Source organism: Manacus candei, unplaced genomic scaffold (assembly GCF_025592945.1).
Source record: "Manacus candei isolate 608988 ecotype Guabito, Panama unplaced genomic scaffold, ASM2559294v1 h1tg000142l, whole genome shotgun sequence".
Lineage (NCBI taxonomy): Eukaryota > Metazoa > Chordata > Aves > Passeriformes > Pipridae > Manacus > Manacus candei.
Window position 1 is genome coordinate 998,185 of NW_026138190.1, and position 20,601 is coordinate 1,018,785.

The 20,601-nt window shown below is 51.5% G+C and overlaps 2 protein-coding genes across 2 annotated transcripts in view; one reads left to right on the forward strand and one right to left on the reverse strand.

Annotated features, from left to right (window-relative positions):
• Positions 1–20,601, reverse strand: part of LOC127462881 (serine/threonine-protein kinase pim-1-like) — a 194,383-nt gene that overhangs the window by 47,512 nt on the left and 126,270 nt on the right. The gene's annotated exons all lie outside the window — the stretch shown is intronic.
• Positions 14,739–15,698, forward strand: LOC127462875 (olfactory receptor 14A16-like). Its single transcript, XM_051771809.1, has one exon. It carries the CDS (start codon positions 14,739–14,741, stop codon positions 15,696–15,698), a length of 960 nt encoding a protein of 319 aa, XP_051627769.1.

Below are 20,601 nucleotides of genomic sequence, written 5' to 3' on the forward strand. Positions count from 1 at the left end.
TCCAGTAGCATCCTAATGTCCTCAGACTGTGCTTTAATGCGTTTGACTATTCCAGATAACAATCGCCAAATTGTAAGGAGGGAAGCAGCAACTTTTTCTCCCTTACAGGCAGCACTAAAGAGTTTATCACTAAGTTCTTTCCAAGTAGAGATAGTAAAGGCAGTTACAGTGTTCGCTTCATATCCCTGGCCCGTACATGAAAGCAGCATCTGCCGCAAAGCCAGTTCGTCTTAACTCCCCGCTTTCCCAGAAAGCATTGGAGCAATGATAGTGCCGCCTGTCCCTCTATTACCTAAAAAACGTGTTACCACTCTTTGTGCAGCCCTTTCCACGAGACTTTGCGGCTTTGTCGGCGGGCCTCCTTCTTCAGGAGTCTTCCCGGGCGCTGGGTCCAACTATTTTGTTGCTAGGAACGCGGAACTTAACTCTTTCGCCGTCCGAAATCCACGAAAGGGAGGCGTCCGGCGGCGGCAAGTTGAGCTCTTTTTCGTTCAACCCTTTCGCCTTCTTGTGCTGCACGGCAAGACCGACCGAAACTCCTACGTCCGACCACGGCTGCGAGAACCCGACTTGGCTCTCGGGAGTCCGACTTGACTCCAACCCAGGAGATCCGACTTGACCTCCTAGGGACCCCCACTTGGTCCCTGTCCACGGGCGCCAGTAATAACGTCGCGACGGAAAGCTCTAGACACCTCAATGTGAGAATCCAGGAACTTCGTTTATTGTAGATTGACAGTAGCTTAATATACACTCTATAATAGGTTCATGAATATTACAGAAATCAGGCTCATTATTGGTGCTCAGTTAGGTGGTGATATCATCTTAACTGCTTCCCACTGTTTACACAGGTGGCTCGTTAAGTGCCTTTGTTTTGGTAATGCCCAGCTCCTGTTTCTCAGCTCAATTTAGGATACCCAAGGACGCTGCTGCTTTCTCACGGCCCTGCTATCTCAGACTTTCTCATGGGCCTAGTGAAAACTGCATCTTATACTTTAGCAGTAGTCTTGTACTTTAGCAGCTCATCCATAGCCTTAGCCATGTTCATATGTCCTCGCATTTCTAACCAATCCACTACACCCTTCTAAACCCAAAAGGTAAAAAAATTAGTTCCAAGGAAGTTCCAAGGTATCTGTATGAAACTGTAACTAAGTGGGTTAATGGCAGAACCTCTCAGTTGAGGATGGGGGATTTGGCCTCAGGGTCTGAGACTCATGATGGGCAGCCAGAAAGAGTATTTGGGGACCGGGCAAGACTTGTCATGGGATGTCTAGGAAAGAACCAAAGCAAGGGTAGGATCACAGTGGTCACTGGAGGAACAAACTTCCCCTTGTGCAGATCATTGAGAAAGAGATTGAAGTGCCCTGAGCCCAGTGCTGAGCCCTGGGAACACCCCTGGATGGAACTCCATTGCCCACCACTCCTTGGGCCTGGCCATCCACACAGATGTTTGCCCAGTGAACAGATGCTGCAGAATGTGTTTGATAAAGGTCCTGTAAGCCCAGAATATTGGGGTGAGTGCAGATTTAGCTCTGCACAACACAGAAATTCATACTCTTTCCCTCTTTTCCTCCCTCTATGGATGGAGGGAACTTGTGACTCACTGTGTGCAAAGGGCAAATATGGACAGAATTCAGACTAGGGAGTGTTGAGGTTGATCTTGAGATCTGTGCTTGACACAGAAGGGGTTTGCCATTGGTCTAAGACTCTGCAAAGTGGACTTCAGTGGAGGCAGTGGGAACTTCATATACGGCAAAGAATTAAGGGTTTCTTTTTTTATTGAAATGTTTCCTTCCTTTGGTTTTGTTTGCTGGCAATAAATGAACATCCCTCTGTGTCTCGGGCAGCTCTTTCTCCAAGCCAAGCAGGTGGGAGTTGGTGCCAAGGAGCTGAAACCTGCAGGTCCAGCCTTGAGTGGAGGGAGCTCAGATTTGCCCAAGGCTGCTTTGAGTGCCAGGGGTTTGATGAGGGAATGGTGGGGTGGGGATAAGGATAAAGTCTGATGGATTGTCAGACATAAAGGGTGTTGATTTTCTTATCTATTCAGACTGAATTAGGAAGTGCTTGGGATCAGTATCAACTGGGGATTGCTGATATCAATGTAAAACCAGGAAAAAAGTAAACAGGCCACAAAAAAGACATCTTTTCTCATGGTTTTAGTAATACAATATATTTTCACTTGGAATGCACTTCTGAGATCTGTCGAATTACCACAAAGGAATTGAAGACTTAGAAGTAAATTTTTCCCAGGGGCTTGTCTGGTTAAGATGCCATCACTGAGAAGAGAATGCGGAGGAATGAGCAGACAAGGAGACCATCCCTGGGGCTGGGGAAGCAGGAACTCAGAGTCACTGGTTCCAGGTGGCAAATGGACTGGGGGATGTTTCTGGGAGAGCCCATAAAGGGTGTGCTGGTTTCAGGGGGAGTACAGTTAAATTTCTTCCCCGTGGCTGGTGCAGGGCTGTGTTTTGGTTTGTGCAGAACACAGGGTTGATAATCCCAGAATGACGGAATATGCTGAGTTGGAAGGGACCCTGATATCATTTAAAGCTGACTCCCTGCCAAGTCTCCAAACCTTACCACAAGAAGTCATCCCCCAAAACCTCAGGGAGAAGAGGGAAAAAAACAACCAAGAAAACTGAAACGAGAGAGAGATAGCAAAAGCAATATATATAAATGTATTTACATTTATATTACAGTTATATACAACTGAAATATATATACAATTTCACAGGGAAAAGGGAAAGGGAAGGATAAGGGAAAAAAGGAACAAGATTAAAATAAAATATATATATATCCTGATCAAAAGCCCAAGATCTAGCAACTAAAAGAATTAGCAAAGAATATCTTACTACTCTCCTTGGGACAATGGAGGGTCACACTGGAGCGACTGTCGGCAACCTCCGCCTCCCAAGGTCAGCAAGGCCTTACCAGACCTCACTCCCCAACACGACAGACTCAACAGCAGGGAACCTGCACCTCCAAAGCCACCAGAAGGAGAGAGAGCAAAGACCTCTCCCCCTTTCTTCCTACAGCCTGGTTTATGTAAAAATCGTAGGGAATACTGGAAAAATCTGGGCACTTCCTTGGTTACAAACTGGTCACCAAGGAAGGCCTAGACCAAACTATCACAACCCACAAGGATCCTCCAGTCCAACTCCTACCCTGCACAGGACCATCCCTGAGGGTCACACCATGAGCCTGAGAGGATCATCCAAACACTTCTTGAGCTCTGTCAGCCTTGGTGCTGTGCCCACTGCCCTGGGCAGCCTGGTCAGTGCCCAACCACCCTCTGGGGGAAGAATCTTTGTCTAAAATCCAACCAAACACAACTTCAGGCCATTCCCTGGGGTTCAGTCCCTGGTCCCCCCAGAAATGAGCTCAGGGTCTGCCCCTCCTCTGCCCCTCCCCAGGTCTCCCCTCAGTCTCCTCTTCTCCAGCTGAACACACCAAGTGCCCTCAGTGTCCTCACACGCCTTCCCCCCAAGGCCCTTCCCCATCTTCCTTGCCCTCCTTTGGACACTCTCTAATGGCTCAATCTCTCCCTTCCATTGTGTCCCCCCAAACTGCCCCAATGGTGCCTGTCAGGTCCCTTCTCTCAGCAGGAGCTGATGGCTCAGCCCGTGACTCATGGCTGGGCCAGGGGCTCTCCAGCTGCCCCTGCCCTGGCCTGTGACAGCCCAGCACAAGCCCCTTTGGTTCAAAGAGGCCCTACAGTGTCACAATTGCTTCTTGATTCCATGAGGCCCCACGTGTCCCAGTGGCCACTTGCTTCCATGTGTTTCTGTAGTTGCCCAGGATTCCTTTTGTTCCATGAGGCCCCACATGTCACAATCGCCCTTTGATTCCAGGAGATTCTGCCCTGTTCCAGGTGTCCTTCAGTTCCATGTGGCCCTGACATGGACCCCTGACACCGTGAGGTTCCACAGTCTCCAGGGGCATTTTTGTTCCACGAGGCCCTGCAGTGTCCCAAGGGCCACTTGATTCCAGGGGGTTGCTCGGTGTCACAAAGGCCCCTTGTTTCCACAAGGTTCTGCAGTGTCTCCTTGTTCCCACTGTTCCATGAGGTTCTGCAGTGTCACACTGGCCCCTTCATTCCATGAGGTTCCACAGTGTCCCTGGATTCCTTTGGCTCCATGAGGCCCTGCACTGTCAGACTGGGCCCTTGATTCTCTGAGGTTCCACAGTGTGACAATGGCCCCTTGGTTCCCTGAGCTTCCAAAATGTTTCTGGGTTCCTGTGCTTTCATGAGGGCCCACGTGTCAAATGGCCCTTTGGTTCCACGAGTATCCACAGTGTCCCAGTTTTCCTTTGCTTCCATGAGGCCCTGCAGTGTCACAATGAGCCCTTGGTTCCATGAATTCCAGAATTTCTTGGAGCTGCTTTGGTTCCACAGGGAGCTGCATGTCCCAGTGTTCCCTCGTTACCGGGATGTTCTCCACAATTCCTTTAGTTCCATGAGGCACTGCAGTGTCACAACTGGCCCTTGACTCCATAAGGATCCAAAAAGTCCCAGGGTTCCTTTGGCTCCATGAGGTCCTGCACTGTCACAATGGCCCCTTGTTTCCATGAGGTTCCACAGTGTCCCAGGATTCATTTTTTCCATGAGGCCCTGGACTTTTACTCTGGAGCCCTGATTCCCTGCAGCCATGCTGTGTCACAGTGGCACCTTGGTTCCATGAGATCCTACAGTGTCCCAGGGTTCCTTCTGGAGCATGAGACCCTGCAGTGTCACAGGTGCCCCTTGATTCCATGATATTCCACAGGGTTCCTCTGATTCCATGAGGCCCCACATGTCACAAAGGCCCCTTGATTCCAGGAGGTTCCACAGTGTCCCAAGGGTCCCTTTAGCTCCGTGGGGCTCTTTGACATCCCGTGACCTCCCGGCTCTTTAGGAGCCCTGAGAACTTCAACAGGGGGAAGTGCCGGATTCTGCCCTGGGATGGGGCAACCCCGCAGGGACGGACAGACTGGGAAGGAGAGGCTGGAAAGCAGTGCCGGGAAAGGGCCCTGGGGGTGCTGGTGGGTGGCCAGTTGGCCCTGAGTCAGCAGTGCCCTGGCAGCCAGGAGGGCCAAGCCTGTCCTGGGGGCATCAGGCCCAGCATGGCCGGCCGGGCCAGGGAGGGGATTGTCCCGCTCTGCTCTGCCCTGGGGCGGCCTCACCTGCACCATTGGGGCAGTTTGGGGGGACACAATGGAAGGGAGAGATTGAGCCATTGGAGAGTGTCCAAAGGAGGGCAAGGAAGATGGGGAAGGGCCTTGGGGGGAAGGCGTGTGAGGACACTGAGGGCACTTGGTGTGTTCAACTGGAGAAGAGGAGACTGAGGGGAGACCTCAGTGCAGGTCCAACTTCCTGGGGAGGGGCAGAGGAGGGGCAGGCCCTGAGCTCTGCTCTGGGGGGACCAGGGACACGACTGAGGGAATGGCCTGAAGGTGTGTCAGGGAAGGGTTAGGTTGGATTTAGACAAAGATTCTTCCCCCAGAGGGTGGTTGGGCACTGACCAGGCTCCCCAGGGCAGTGGGCACAGCACCAAGGCTGACAGAGCTCAAGAAGTGTTTGGATGATCCTCTCAGGATCATGGTGTGACCCTTGGGGATGGTCCTGTGCAGGGCTAAGGGTTGGACTGGATGATCATTCTGGGTCCCTTCCAACTCATCCTATTCTGTCATTCTGTGATTATCAACCCTGTGTTCAGCACAAAGCCAAAACACAGCCCTGCACTGGCCACGGGGAAGAAATTTAACTGTACTCCCCCTGAAACCAGCACACCCTTTAGGGGCTCTCCCAGGAACATCCCCCAGTCTATTTGCCACCTGGAACCAGTGACTCTGAGTTCCTGCTTCCCCAGCCCCAGGGATGGTCTCTTTGTCTGCTCATTCCTCCACACTCTCTTCTCAGTGATGGCATCTTAACCTGACAAGCTCCCGGGAATAATTAATTTCTAGGTCTTCAATTCCTTTGTGGTTAATTAGACAGATCTCAGAAGTGCGTTCCAAGTGAATATATTGTATTACTAAAACCATGAGAAAAGATGTCTTTTTTGTGTCCTGTTTACATTTTTCCTGGTTTTACATGGATATCAGCAATCCCCAGTCGATATTGATCCCAAGCACTTCCTAATTCAGTCTGAATAGATAAGAAAATCAACACCATTTATGTCTGACAATCCATCAGACTTTATCCCTATCCCCATCCCACCATTCCTTCATCAAACCCCTGGCACTCAAAGCAGCCTTGGGCAAATCTGAGCTCCCTCCACTCAAGGCTGGACCTGCAGGTTTCAACTCCTTGGCACCAACTCCCACCTGCTTGGCTTGGAGAAAGAGCTGCCCAAGACACAGAGAGATGTTCATTTATTGCCAGCAAACAAAAACAGAGGAAGGCACAGCTCAATAAAAAACAAAAGTCCTTCTGCTGCTGTATATTAAGTCCACATTGCCTCCATTGAAGTCCACTTAGCACAGTAGATAGTCTCATCTCTTCCAGCTCCAGACACAGGCCCAGTCCCTAAACTGGGGCAGCCAGAAAGCTGTTCTCATCTCCTGACCAGTCCTACTCTGCTCAGGAAAGGAATCTCAGACAAAAGGTTATTGCAGGTTCATTTCTGTCACTCAAATCCAATAGGAGACTCCCCAGTTAGACGAAGTCTCTGGGACACACCAGATGGGGGCTACTGAAGAAGGAGGGAATGGAAATAGGTCTTTTTTATAAGAAAACATCAAAAACTTAGAAATTAAAAAATGCATAAGGAAAGACCTCATTGTTCATGGGAGTTCTGGCACACAGTGGGAGCGTCATTCAGCAAACAATATTCTACAATTCAACCTCACGGACTGTTCTGACCCAAAAATCAAATCCCCTTGAGGTCCACAGAGTGTTTCCCCATCCCTCTGCATCATCCACCAAGGGCACCCAAGTCCTTGAGCAGAAACAATCCCATGGGGGGCTTTGCCTTTGCTTAAGGCAGGACTGATCCCAACTGTCCTCCCCAACATATTCCTCATATGGACCACAGGGATTTTATCCCCTTAAATGGTACGGAGAGGTTCTTTTTGGGCAGGGTCAGTTCAACTGGTAGAGTTAACTAACTAGGTTTGTGTGATGCCTTAAAGCTTTTAGGATATTTTTTTTATTAGTTTAAAAGTAGTGGTGTAGTAAATGTCGATGTTAATGTAGCTGTATTATATGCCACCCTCTAGCATAGTAGTTTACACAGACCCAACCCTATGACCCCATTTGATATCAAACTTTCTAAATTCCTTTAGTGTGTTTAGACTTCTTTTCAAGGTAGAATTGTAGAAAAACACCTCTATTGAACAACATCCTGCCCTAGGCCTGGACAACAAGATCCCACAAGAGACAAAGCAACCTTCCAGCCCAGAACTTTGGAGGCGCTCCAAGGACTGTACATGCTGTGAAGAAGATAAAAATGAGGAAGAAGGGGTCCAAAAGACCCCAAACCCAATTCCCCAAGGGACGTATTGGGGGCAGAACTGGGCAGAACCGGGGGGTGGAGAGTTCTGGCATTGGATGGACCATCTTCTAAAACTGTAGAACCATTGCCTGGGAGGGCGCGTCGTGTGTGTTCCCCTGGGCCTGTGGGCCTGATTAAAGGACCTGCTCTTCTGAGTTGATCTTACACACTTATTGGTCTGGAGTTTTCTCTCTTGAGCTTACAGGATTAACAAACTGGGTGGCTTTTGCTAAATGCACATCCCAAGGTTTTGCTGTCAAGGTGGTTTTGAACAGTCCACTCTACCATTCAACTTTCCCAGAGGTTGGTGCCTGACAGGGAATAGGATCCATCCACTCCATGCTGAGCTCTCTGGGCTAGGTGTGCCCAAGGTTGTTTTGGAAAAGAGTCCTGCTGTCCAACTCCAGTGTTTCTGGAGGGCCGTGTCTCCCCAGGACTTGCTTTTCCAGGCCCAGGATGGTGCTCTGGGCAGTGGTGGGAGGCACAGGGGGTGTCTCCTGCATTCCAGGGGTTGTGTCCACCATTGTCAGCACGTAGAGCTTGCCTTGGTGGGTTTGGGGAGTGTGCTGGGATCAATCTGCCAGGCCTGCCCACATCTCTATCTCAGCCATCATCCCCCACCCCACAGGGGCTTTACCCTCTTGGCCTCTTTGATGGCAGCACATGTTTCCCAGTTCTGGAGAACCTGGCAGTCGGTGTCCATGGTTAAATGCAGCCCTGGATCACAAGCCCAGCTGGATGTTGCACCTCTTCCCTGAGGCCCTGAGGTGTCCTGGGCCCAGCCAGCCAGGAATAATTCCCCCTGGTGTTGCCAGTCCAGCTCTACCTGAGACACTTTCATCTGGTCAGTGCCATCCCCCTGTCCATTGTTGGATGTCACTCAGGAGCCCAACTCTTGGCTCCCTGTGCATCTCCAGGATGGACTTTCACAGCCAACCTCTCAACCCGGGTGGCAGGAGGGCCTGCCCTGAGAAGGCCTAAAATGCCATCAGACAATGCCAACAGTGCCAGCTCTCATGCAAGCTGTCTGTGAGATCTGCCAGTTACCGGTGGCACCATGGGAATGGTTTTGGTGTTGAATGATGCTCAAACCAGCCTGGTTCACCCAACTGCAAACACACATCCTGCTTTTGGAACTTGGACGGGACAGAGAAGCTGCTCACTGGCCTGTCCATTTGTGAGGAGCAGTCAATCCCTTCCTACTAGAGAAGTCCAGTCCCCTTTCATCCAGGCAGGTTCTTCTAACACAGCCCTTCTTGGGGTAGATGTGTGGAGATTCCTGCCTTGGCTGGGGACGCCCTCCAAGGACACTCCTCAAGGTTGAGGAAAAGAAATCTCCCCACGACCGTTGGTCTGGGTGAGTTCCATCAGATCTCTACTTAATAATTATTTCTTTTGGTTAGCTTGAATATAATTGTTTCAATAATTGCTTCAATATAGTGCACTATCCTATCCTATACAGTACTACCAGTAGTTTTCGCCTTTATGCTGTGTAGTAAATAATTCTGATTTAGATCTTTTGTCTGATCATTTATAGAAATAAGGGATTAATTTTATATTACTATTCTCATTTTGCCAATCATTAAAACCAGTCGGAAAAAAGTGGTTCAATCACACTTCTGTAATTCCTTAAATTTATTGTGTTGACAAAATCTGAGGAAAGATTGGATCCCTTATTCCTTGAGGCTCCGCAATGGGACAGTGGCTCTTTGATTCCATGAGGTTGCACTGTTTCCCAGTGTTCTTGGGCTCCATAAGGCCCTGCAGTGTGACAATGGCCCACTGATTCCATCATTTTCCCCAGTGTCACAATGGACCCTTGATTCCATGAGGTTCCCCAGTGTCACAATGGTCCCTTTGACTCCAGAAGGCCTTGCAGAATCAGAATGGCCCCTGGATTCTGTGAGGTTCCACAAGGTCACAATGGATCCTTGTTTCCATGAGATTCTGCAATGTCCCGTTGGTTCCCTTTGGTTCCAAAAGGTTCTGGGATGTCACACTGGCCCCTTGATTCCCTGACATTCCACAAAGTCCCGGGGTCATTTGATTCCATGAGGTTCCACAGTGTCCCATGTTCCCTTTGGTTCCAGGAGGCCCCAGTGTATTCCAATGGCCCCTGGATTCCAGGAGATTCCACAGTGTCCTGGGGTTCCCTTGTCTCCCTGACTTTTGGCAGTGTCCAGGGTCCCTTTGTTCCCAGGAGGTTCCTTTGTTTCCATCAGGTCCTGCCACATCCCAGACTCCCTTTGGTTCCATGAGGTGCTGCAGGGTCACAATGTCCCCTTGATTTCAGGAGGTTCCACCATGTCCCAGGGTTCCTTTAGTTCCATGGGGTTCCACAGTGCCAAAACTCCCTGCTTTTTATCTATCCAAAATTTGTGGGCCCATTCTGTCCATGCCTGGGATGGAGCCCCATTGTGTTTGTGCGGGAATGGATCCATGGCCATCCTGCCACTGCACCAATTGAATGCTGCACAAACGTCACTGCAGGCCCGACCCTGGATGCAGGAACAGTCTGGGAACTCCAGGCCTGCTGACATTCAGCAGAGCCAGGCGGGGTCCCAAAGAGCACAAGGGATTGACTGCAACCCCTGCAGGTCTCTGGCATTGCTGGGGACAAATGCAGGAACTGCCAGGAGCTCTGCAGAGCCCTGACAGTGCCACTGCAATCCCAAGCTGCATTGCCCGGGGCAACCCTCAGCACAGCCAAGGCCACAACCCTTCCTGAAAGGTGTCCCTTCTGGGCAGGGCCAGGGGGACAAACCCCTCCACCTGTCCCTGCACATGTTGGGTCCAATTCTCATCCCCCACTTAGGGACAAAGTCAACCTACATTGGGTGTTTAACTTTGCATTTCCTTCACTCTTTTGTGCTTCCAACACACACACCCCCCAGTGTGGGCAGAGTCTGGCCCCCCTAGAGAACACAAGACCTGACTAGTTGTGGCTCCCACTGCAGTGGCTGGAACTTGGGCCACAATCTGTGCCAGGAGCAGAGAGGTCCCTCCCCACAGAAACTTCTTGGCAGTGGAGTTATTAGGAAAACGGGACAGGCTGTGGGGATCAGTGTCAGGGCATGGCCTGGGAAGTGTCTTGACCAGCCTCCTGTTTAACATGACCAGCTTTTTCAGCCTCTTTGCTCTCTGTTTTCTCATGCTTGTTCTTCCAGAAACCACTGGGATCCTGCCCTTGCTTTGGTTCTTCCCTAGACATCCCAGGACAAGTCTTGCCCAGTCCCCAAATCCCCTTTCTGGCTGCCCATCATGAGTCTCAGAGCCCGAGGCCGAATCCCCCATCCTCAGCTGCAAGGTCACCCTGAGAGGTTCTGCCATTGACCCACTTGGTTACAGTTTCCTACAGATACCTTGGAACTTCGTCGGAATTAAATTGTTACCTTTTGGGCTTAGAAGCGTTTCTCCATAAACATGGCAATTCATGTCCTCAACATGGAAATTCTTTGGAGGAATTTGGGACTTAAAGAATCAGAGAATGGTTTGGCTTGCAAGGGAGATAAAAGGTTTTCTGGTCCAAGTCCCTGGACAGGGACAGTGACATCTGTTACTAATTCAGGTTACTCACAGTCCCTGACCTTGGACAAATGCAGGGTTGGGACATCAACTTCTCTGGAAACCTCTTCCAGTTCTTGCCACTCTGATTGTAAATCTCCTATTATCCAATACAAAACTCTTCTCTTTCAGTTCAAAGCCACTGCTCCCTGTTCTGCCACTACAGGCCTTGGTAAAAAGTATCACTAAGATTTACTTAAACTATGAGAATGACATTTTCATCTGCAAAAACATTAATGAGTGCCCAGAGATCTCCCAAGATGGGCTTGAAAGGTCTCAAGCACATGAGCACTAGAGAGGGGCTAAGGAGCTGTGGCCTCACTGGTGTGGAGACTGAGGACAGCACAGGACAGCCCTGAGAGGGCTTGAAGGGAGGATTTAGAGATGGTGGATCCTTTTGTCAGAGCAGAAAAGAGCATGAGAAAGGAAGAATTAGGGTCAAGTGCAGCTGGGGAGGTCCTGAGTGGACATGAGGAAAAAGGAATTTCACTCCATGGAAAACGCTGCAACACATCAGCCAGGAGGAGTGTGGATGAGGCCAAGGCTTTGTGTGTGCAGGAAGAGCCAGGGAGGACGCAGAGATGTCAGTGCAGGAAGGTGCCAGCCAGGTGGGGCAGCCGGGGGGATGAGGACAGCCTGCAGGGAAAGGGGCAGGGCATGGACACCGTAGGACAGCCTGGGCTGGAGAGGAGACAGGGAGGGGGAGAAGCTGAAAGGCCCTGCCAGAGCCACCTTCTGCAGGCCTTTGGCCATGGCTGCTGTCTGTGCCCCTGATGCCAGGAGGAGGGGAGTGCCCCTTGCAGCCCTGGGGCCTCATGGCCTCCTTGTCCCTGCTCAGCAGCCTGGCAGGTGCCACCCCATGGGCCTGCCCTTGGCATTGCACATCCCACATCCCAGTGCCCCAGGAAGAGCCCTGAGGAATGAGGCAGGGACAGGATCTGCCTTCCCAGGGGCTGGGGGTCAGGGCTTGGTCCTCTGGATTAAGGAAACAAGTCAAGGTTTCTTCAGCATCAGAGCCACCTTTCCCTTGCTTGTCCATCCTTGGCATCACTGTCTGCAGATTTCTGCTCTAACTGGAACCTGGGCACACGTTCTCAGTTGTGTCCCTCAGTGAGACTCATTAGCACTACAGGAAACTTCAATGTTTTAATCTCACTTTGACTTGTTGAAAAGTTGTTTGAACTTCCTCTCAGGGACTGAGTCTCATGTAAACAACCCCAAATCCCCCTGAGGGTCGTGAAATGCCTGGGGCTTTTGCTGTGCTGCTGAGCTGGGCCAGGCTCCTGGCACACAGGGAGCTCCTGGCAAGTGGGCAGCACTGCAGAGAGACAGCTCTGCCCAGGAGCAGCTCCTCTGCACAGCCCAGCAGGGCTGAGGGCACTGCCTGCAGCACCCAGGGCACAGGAGAGAAGGAACAGAGATGAGAGGCAGCCTGGGCTGCAAGGTGGCTGAGCTCTCACAACACAAGAAACCTTCCCAGGATTTGAATGAATATTTCTCTGACTGTAGAAATATTAAACATCCCTTCCTGGAGGCATCTCCTAAAGCTGGCACATCCCACAGCTTCCAGGATCTTTCAGCAGGACTCTCCCAGTTGCTGCAGTGCAGGGGGAGTGGCCACATGGCAGAGCAGGGCAGGAGCTGCAGGCAGCAAGGGCAGAGAGGAGAAGGGAGCAGGAGGTTCAAGGGATCCTGGGCTGGGAGGACAGGGCAGAGCTGCTCAGGGCAGGAACCTTGCCAGCCCTTTGCCAGGGTCAGGCTGTGGCTGCAGAGCAGTGCAGGTGAGTTCCTGCAAGTGCCTCTGCCAGCTGACAAATAGCAGCAGTGGCAGGAGCTGTCAAGATGGCTCTGCTGGATTTGCTGGGGTGCAGCAGGAGAAGCTGCTGCAGAGCAGGACTTGCTGCTGCCCCATCAGAGGCCCAGGGCCAGAAGGTTCCCTGTGGCAGGGCTGGCTGTGGGGTGGGAAGGTGGGGGTGCAGCCAGGGGTGCCCAGGGCTGTGGGGCAGAGCAGGGTCCTGCCCCCAGGGCTCTGTGTGCTGGGGCAGGGACTCTGCTGCCTGCCAGGGGCAGCTCTCAGCCCGGCCAAGGAGCTGCCACGGCCCTGCAGGGAGAAGGGGTGGGTGGAAGGAGTGACCCCTCAGGGCAGGGCAGGGCTGGGCAGGGCTGGGCAGGGCCCTTCAGCTGCAGGCTCAGGGCTCCTCACAGCTTCAGCTCCACCTCCTCCATTCCCAGGGGCCCTTCTCAGGAAGCACATCCCCCCAGAACACCTCCCCCTTCCCAGCCACCGCAGGGGTCTGGGATCTGCTCTGCAGCCCCTGCCCAGGCAGAGCTGCCCCTGGGCACTGGGCTGGGGATGGCTCTGGCAGCACTGGCAGGGAGCTGAGCTGGGCACAGGCAGGGGCTGCTGGCAGGAACAGCTCCTCACCCAGAGACAGGCAGGCAGGGAGAGGGAGCTGCTGCCACAAGGGCTGGGCAGGGGGATGGGGGCCCCTCCCTGCTGTCCCTGTGGCACAGACCCCTTCCCTGAGCAGCTCCTGCCTGGGCTCCTTTCCCAGCCTAAGCAGAGCCTGTGCCCTCAGGCCCACGGGGGCTGGGCTGTGCATTGCCCTGCAGCAGCCAGAGCCCAGGCCAGGTCAGGGCCCTGATTTCCAGCTGTCTCTCTGTGTCCCTCCTCCCTTGGCAGCAGCACTGTGGCATTTCACTGCCATCCCCTGCTGCCTGGGCTGTCTCTGTTCTCACCACTGGGTTTTCTGAGCCAGTGTGTGGTATTTTGGGGTGGCAGATTCCTGTCCAGACCCAAACCCTTTGGGTGCTGCTGTGGGGATGTGTCTGTGGCAGCCAAGTGCCCAGGTGCCCTCCAGGCCCCTTCAGGGTATTCAGCTGTTTGCCTGGGTGTCCTGCAGGGCTGCAGGTGCCCTCCAGAAGGGCACAGCTCTGCCATAGGATCTCTGAGCTGCACAGGATCCCCATGGAGAAAACTCCTCAGTGCTAAATCCATGGAAATGCTCTGGGCAGCTGCAAGGAGCATTTTGTGTCTCACTCTGGGAGGGGAGAGATGAAAACTGAGGAGTGGGTCAGTCTGTTCTTTGGACATGGATTCCTGGATCTCTGGGCAGTTTCTCTGGAGGGGAACAGTTGAGTGTGATGCTCCTCCAGCTCCAAGCTGCCAGCACAGAGCAGCTGAGCACAGGACATGGGCAGAGCAGCTCTTCTCTCTGCACTAAGGGACCGTCCCTGTGCCCCTCAGAACCCACAAGACTTGACCTGCAGTGCAATAGAAATGTCAGGGATTTCAAACCTCCACAATCACTCCTAAGTGTGGCAGGTGCAAGTGGGTGAACAAATCCAAAGAATTCCCTCAGCTCACTCCTTCATTTGGGCAAATTGCAAACAGCAAAGATGAGAAGCTCTTGGATGTATCACGAGTACATTTAATTTGAGATCACACTGCATTCCAGGTTCCCTCTCCAGCAGAGCAAGAAGGAGTCCTTGGGAGCCCATCCCAGAGTTCCTGCTTCCAATGGTCCCCTCAGGCAGCAAAAGGCAGAGCTCAAGGGAGGGAGCTGCAGGGAGGTCTGAGTGAGGAGAGAGAGCCTGAGAGTGGGGTGGCTGAGATGGGCAATGTTTGGCTGCAGAAGCCTGGTCTAACTCAGCAGTGACTTTTCCTCCTCAACAGATCAAAATACTCTGAGGAAGGAGCAAATGTCCAACAGCAGCTCCATGGCCCAGTTCCTCCTCCTGGCATTGACAGACAGGTGGGAGCTGCAGCTCCTGCACTTCTGGCTCTTCCTGGCCATCTCCCTGGCTGCCCTCCTGGCCAACGGCCTCATCCTCAGCGCCGTAGCCTGTGACCACCACCTGCACACCCCCATGGGCTTCTTCCTGCTCAACCTCTCCCTCACAGACCTGGGCTGCATCTGCACCACTGTCCCCAAAGCCATGCACAATTCCCTCTGGGACACCACAACCATCTCCTACACAGGATGTGCTGCACAGGCCTTTTTCTTTTTCTTCTTCATGTCAGCAGAGTATTCCCTCCTCACCATCATGTGCTACGACCGCTACGTTGCCATCTGCAAACCCCTGCACTACGGGACCCTCCTGGGCAGCAGAGCTTGTGCCCACATGGCAGCAGCTGCCTGGGCCACTGGCTTTCTCAATGCTCTGCTGCACACAGCCAGTACATTTTCCCTGCCCCTGTGCCAGGGCAATGCCCTGGGCCAGTTCTTCTGTGAAATCCCCCCCATCCTCAAGCTCTCCTGCTCACACTCAGGCTACCTCAGGGAAATTGGCCTCATTGGGGTGGGTGCTTTTCTCTTTTTGGTGTGCTTTGTTTTCATTGTTTTCTCCTATGTGCAGATCTTCAGGGCTGTGCTGAGGATCCCCTCTCAGCAGGGACAGCACAAAGCCTTTTCCACGTGCCTTCCTCACCTGGTCGTGCTCTCTCTGTTTGTCAGCACCTCAGTCTTTGCCTACCTGAAGCCCTCCTCCATCTCCTACCCATCCCTGGATCTGGCCCTTTCGGTTCTGTACTCGGTGGTTCCTCCAGTACTGAACCCCCTCATCTACAGCCTGAGGAACCAGGAGCTCAAAGATGCCCTGAGGAAACTCATAACTGGTTGTTTTTCAGAAGCAATAAACTCTCCTTCTTCTGTTTGTTAATGTTCCTCATGAAAGGCCAATCCTGTTATATATATCAGTATATGCCCACCATATCTTCTCTATTGTTTGCTCCTGGTAGGGGTGTTATTTTTGTGAGAATTTGTTCACACCAAAAAATCTTTATATATATAGATATATACATATAACTATACATATAAATGTGTGCATATATATATAAGCACTATTTTCAATTCAGTGTTTTCCTTTCTAGCCTGGCCCAGAGGCTGTACAAAATGGGAATTGTACTCACTGTCTGCTTAAACCACATGAAGAACTCTGCATTGACTTGTTAGCCTGACATCTTTCCTCTCTGACTTCTCTGCAGCTGCAGGGTCGGTGCCTCTGTGCAGAGCTGGGCCAGAAAAGAGTCCCAGCAGAGCAGCAGTGCCAGGGAGCAGCAGCCCTTCTCCTCCATGGCCTCCTCTCCCTTCCCTTCCACACTGTCCTGCAGAGCCCTGTGTTGGTGGAGGCCTCAGTGCTCTGGCAGTCGGTGCCAGTCCTGCTGCAGGACTGTCCAGGGACTGCAGGCAGGGACAGCCACGGGCACTGCTGGCACAGAGCTGACCTCTGCAGCAGCACTGCCATCCTGCAGGGGCATCTCCTCAGGCCAGGGCCTCAAAGCTTCCATCTGCTTTCCACTTTGCTCTCCAGGATGTGCCCAACACAACGCCCTGCAGAGGAAAACAGCAGTGACCAGCACAAGGGGGGGAGTGCTCAGGGTGGGGGCACCCAGCAGTGCCCTGGCACAGCCAGCGCCGCTCCCAGCACTGGCCTCTCACCCCAGGCCATTGGGCTTGTTCTTCCCTCCAAGGAGGGACATAAATGACCAGCTCAGGAGTCCATGTTTGCACTGATGGACAAGACATGCCCCTGTGTCACAGCTTGGGGCTGGGGGTGGAAGGCTCAGACAAAGTTGATGCAGAAGCCGTCTCGTTGAGCTACGAGGGGCAGAAAGGACCCCCTTGCTTTCTAAATTCCTTCTCAGAGAGGAGCCTGGCTTTGGCTGGATGCAATCTCAGGCTCAGAGTTTGGTTTAGATTGAAGGAATTATAGAGGTGTGATTCAATCACTTTGTCCTGCAGGTTTTAGTGATGGCAAATCAGAAATATTTCTATAAAATGAATTATTTATTATGACAAATAAACAGAAAATTGATCAGACAAGTGAACAGACGAGACATTAAACAGAATTATTTACTGCGCAGTATAACTCCTAGTAGTATAGTGTCAGCTAGAACAGTGCAGTCTATCAAAGTCATTCTATTAAAGGAATTGGATCAAAACCAGCAAAAAGAAACAATCCTGAAGTAGAGATTGAGGTAACTCACCCCACAATGACAGGGGGTAGTTCTCTCTCTCTCACTTAACCCCTGGGCAGTGACCATGAAGAGCTGTCCCTGCTTCATGGCAGAAGCTCCACACACTTCAAGGAAGTCTGGGGAAGAATCTGCCACAGGAAAGTTGGACGGGGCTTTTATAGTTATCAAGGGTTTGACTGCTAGACATATTTGCAGGCCAAGGAGCAGCTTCTCTGTCAAGCAGGATGTGTGTTTGAAGTTTCAGGAAGCATTTTGAGTTTAGCATAATTCAACATTAAAAACAGCACCTTGACACCAGCAGTAACTCAACACAGAGAGCTTAATTTTTTTGTATTCTTTGACCATTTCTTAGATATTTTCAGAGCAGAACATCCTGCCAGAAACGGTCCCTTGATTCCATGAGGTTGCAAAAACTCTCAGGGTTCTTTTGGTTCCATGAGGCCTCTCAGTGTCACAACGGATCCTTGGTTCCATGAAGTTCTGGAGCGTCACAATGGCTCTGATGATTTCCTGAGTTTCCACTGTGTCCCAGGATTCCTTTGGTTCCTTGAGGCCTTGCAGTGTCACAATGGCTCTTTGATTCCACGATATTCCAAATTATCCCGGGGTTCCCTTGGCTCCAAGAGGCTCCCCAGTGTCCCACCGGCCCCTGGATTCCAGCAGGCCCTGCAGTGTCCCAATGACTCCACCGGAACACCTCCTGAATTCCAAAGGTTTCCTAATCCAGGGGAGGGGTTTCTGTGGCATTGGAGGTGCCGCCCCTCGGGACACATTGTCAATAAACCATCCAGCTGACTGGGATGGGTTGGCTTGTGATCAGCCAAGGCTTTGGGGAATGCTCTGTTCTGGTTGAATATTGCTCTGTTACCTTCTGCCAAGCTCCCTTATTTTCTAAAGTTTGCCATTAAAAGTGTGTTTTCTGACCACTTGAGAAAATGTGTGCAGTGTCTTCTCCCTTGTAGTCTCTTTCTAAGCATTAAAAGAACTGAAGGCCCTTTTCAAATATCTGGAGGGCAGATATTTTTGGTGCCTTTTATATTTTTTAAAGTAAAACCCCTTTGCTGAGCTCGTAGCTCAACCCTGGGGTCTTACAGTCACCATCCCTGGAAGTGTTCAAAAAACATGGAGCTGTGGCATTTGAGGACACGGTTTAGTGGTGAAGATGCCAGTGTTGGGTTAATGGTTGCTGTTGTGGGGTGATATCTGGGCCAGATTTTAAAATTCCCGATAATCTCTATGATCTCTATGATTTCCAACCTTAACAATTCTCTGTAGTGACTCAACCACTTCCCTGGACATTCTGTTCCAATGCTTGATAACTCTTACCCACCCCTTTGGTGGTGCAGCCGAGGAACAGAACAGTGACTTTCACAGTGTTCCTGGATCCCAGGATGTCCAAAGCCAAGGACATTTCCATCAGCACTTTCTCCTTCCTGCAGATCAGTCACCTGAAGCCTCCAGGCCCTCCACGGTGGCAGAGACCCCCCCAGGCAGCAAAGCCCTGTCCTGCCAGGCTGCCCAGCCCAGCCCTGTGTCTCTCTGGCCCTGAGGACAGCAGGGTTTGCTCTCCTCGGGGCACCTCAGTCCCTCTGCCATTGCCCTCTGCCCCCACCCCAGCAGGCTCTGGAGCAAAACACGGCTGAGGTCCAGCCCAGCTCTGCTCTGACAGAAAGAACCTGCAGTCAGGGACAGGAAGAGGACAAAGTCTTGTTTAACCAGCCTGAGGAATAATGGGATCAATGACCTCCTGTATTCCTGGGCACTTTAATGACCCTGTGGATCAGGTTTGGTAGCAGGGAGGAGGCTGCAGGTTTCCCTTAGGGAAGAGGAGATCAAGAGTTGACTCTGTGTCAGAGAGAGCCAGTTTCAGGTAACTCCAAAATGGCCCAGCCAGTGCCCAAAGCTGAGCCAAAAAGCAATTCCAGAGGCACCTGTGTGATAACCCTTTGGAGAAAGGATAAAATCCAGGGTGCTGTAACCCAGAGAGGAGTGAGAGAAATGTAGGAGAAACAACTCTGCAGGCATGAAGGTGGGTGGAGAAGGAGGAGGAGTGAGAGAGAGCCTTGGTGGGCACCTGGCAGCCAAAAGCCAACCCCCAGGCCCTGAGAGCCACAGCTGAGCCCAGCACAAAAGCTCCTTTAGGTCTGGAGGTTCTTTGCAGCAGCTTTTTAGCAGAGCTGCCAAATGGGCCATCAAAGGACCCATAGCTGGGTCTGAAACCTGTGGGATCCTTGTCAACCTTGGCTCTGTAGGAAAGAACTATAGAATCCTAAAGAGTTTGAGTCAGATGGGACCTTTATAGGACATCTAGGCCAAGCTCCCACAATGAACAGGTTCATATTCAAGTAGATCAGGTTGCTCAGAGCCCTTTCTAACCTGGCCTTGAATGTTTCCAAGGGTGGGGCATCTATGACCTCTCTGGGCAACCTGTGCCAGTGTTTCACCACCTTCAGTGTAAAAAGTTTCTTCCTTCTATCTAGTTCCAATCTGCTCTTTTTTAGTTGAAAACCATTATCACTTGTCTTATTACAACTAAGTCTGTCCCCATCCTTCTTATAGGTATGATCTCAGGAGCTCCTGACAAGCCTTGACCAAACCAGCTGAGCAATGAAGAGCCCCTGGACTGGACCAGGGCTGTGGGGAAGTGTCCCTGGACTGGACCAGGTGCTCCTGGATGATACAGGTGGGAACAATCTGGAGTGGAATAGTTTAGGAACACAGGATAATCAGTCATCCCATGAAAGCCTTGGAATATTCCCTACCTGAATCATAACCCAAATGGAACAGTTTGGATGCAATTCCCAAATAGTTTGGAAACTCCAGTCATTCCTGACACCAGGATGGCAATTCAGCAGAGAACTAAAGCCAGTCCCCTTGGGAGCCCACACCCAGCGGGGCTGAGGGAGGCCCTGGCAGCTCCCCAGCCCCTCCCTCTCAGTGGGACACCTCTGGCAGCCTCTCCCAGCTCGGGAACCCTCCAGTTTGCAACACTCCAAAGAGCGGCGCTGATGCCCAGGACAATTCTGATCCCCCTCCACAAACACTCCTCCAGCTGGGACCCTTGTCTGGTGGCAAACACAAAGGGATTTGGGGGAGTGTTTCCCTGACAACAGGAGAATTTGGGAGAGGGACCTTTCCACCCCCAGCTCTTGATGTGTCCACACATCTCTGCCTGGGTGTGGGTGTGAACTGACTGTGGGGTGAATGTTGTTGTGAATCTTGAATTCAGTCACTGTTAAAATTATAGCAAATGCTATTGAACCAGTTGATAATCGTTCAATTGGTCAAGGATTAAGGGCTACTAATGTCTTTTGCCCCCTTGTCTTTGGATCCAAGTCCTTTGCACCCTGACCCTCTTGCATCCCAAGGCTCTGTTTAAATCATTGTCTTTCATTAAAAAATACATATTTTTTTGTGATGTTCACTTTAAAATCTTCCTCCTTAGCTAAACTACAAAACAACTCCAATTAGTTGTTGATATCTTGAAGTCTTGGAAGACAATTAAAGGACGGGAAACAATTTGTTTTTCAGTGTTTTAATGGGTCCCACAGTGTGTTTGGAGCTGCATCAGCTGTCAGTCCAAGA

Bases quoted from the DNA above. Each gene is read 5' to 3' on its own strand.
- LOC127462875 (XM_051771809.1), top strand. From the start codon at position 14,739: ATGTCCAACAGCAGCTCCATGGCCCAGTTCCTCCTCCTGGCATTGACA.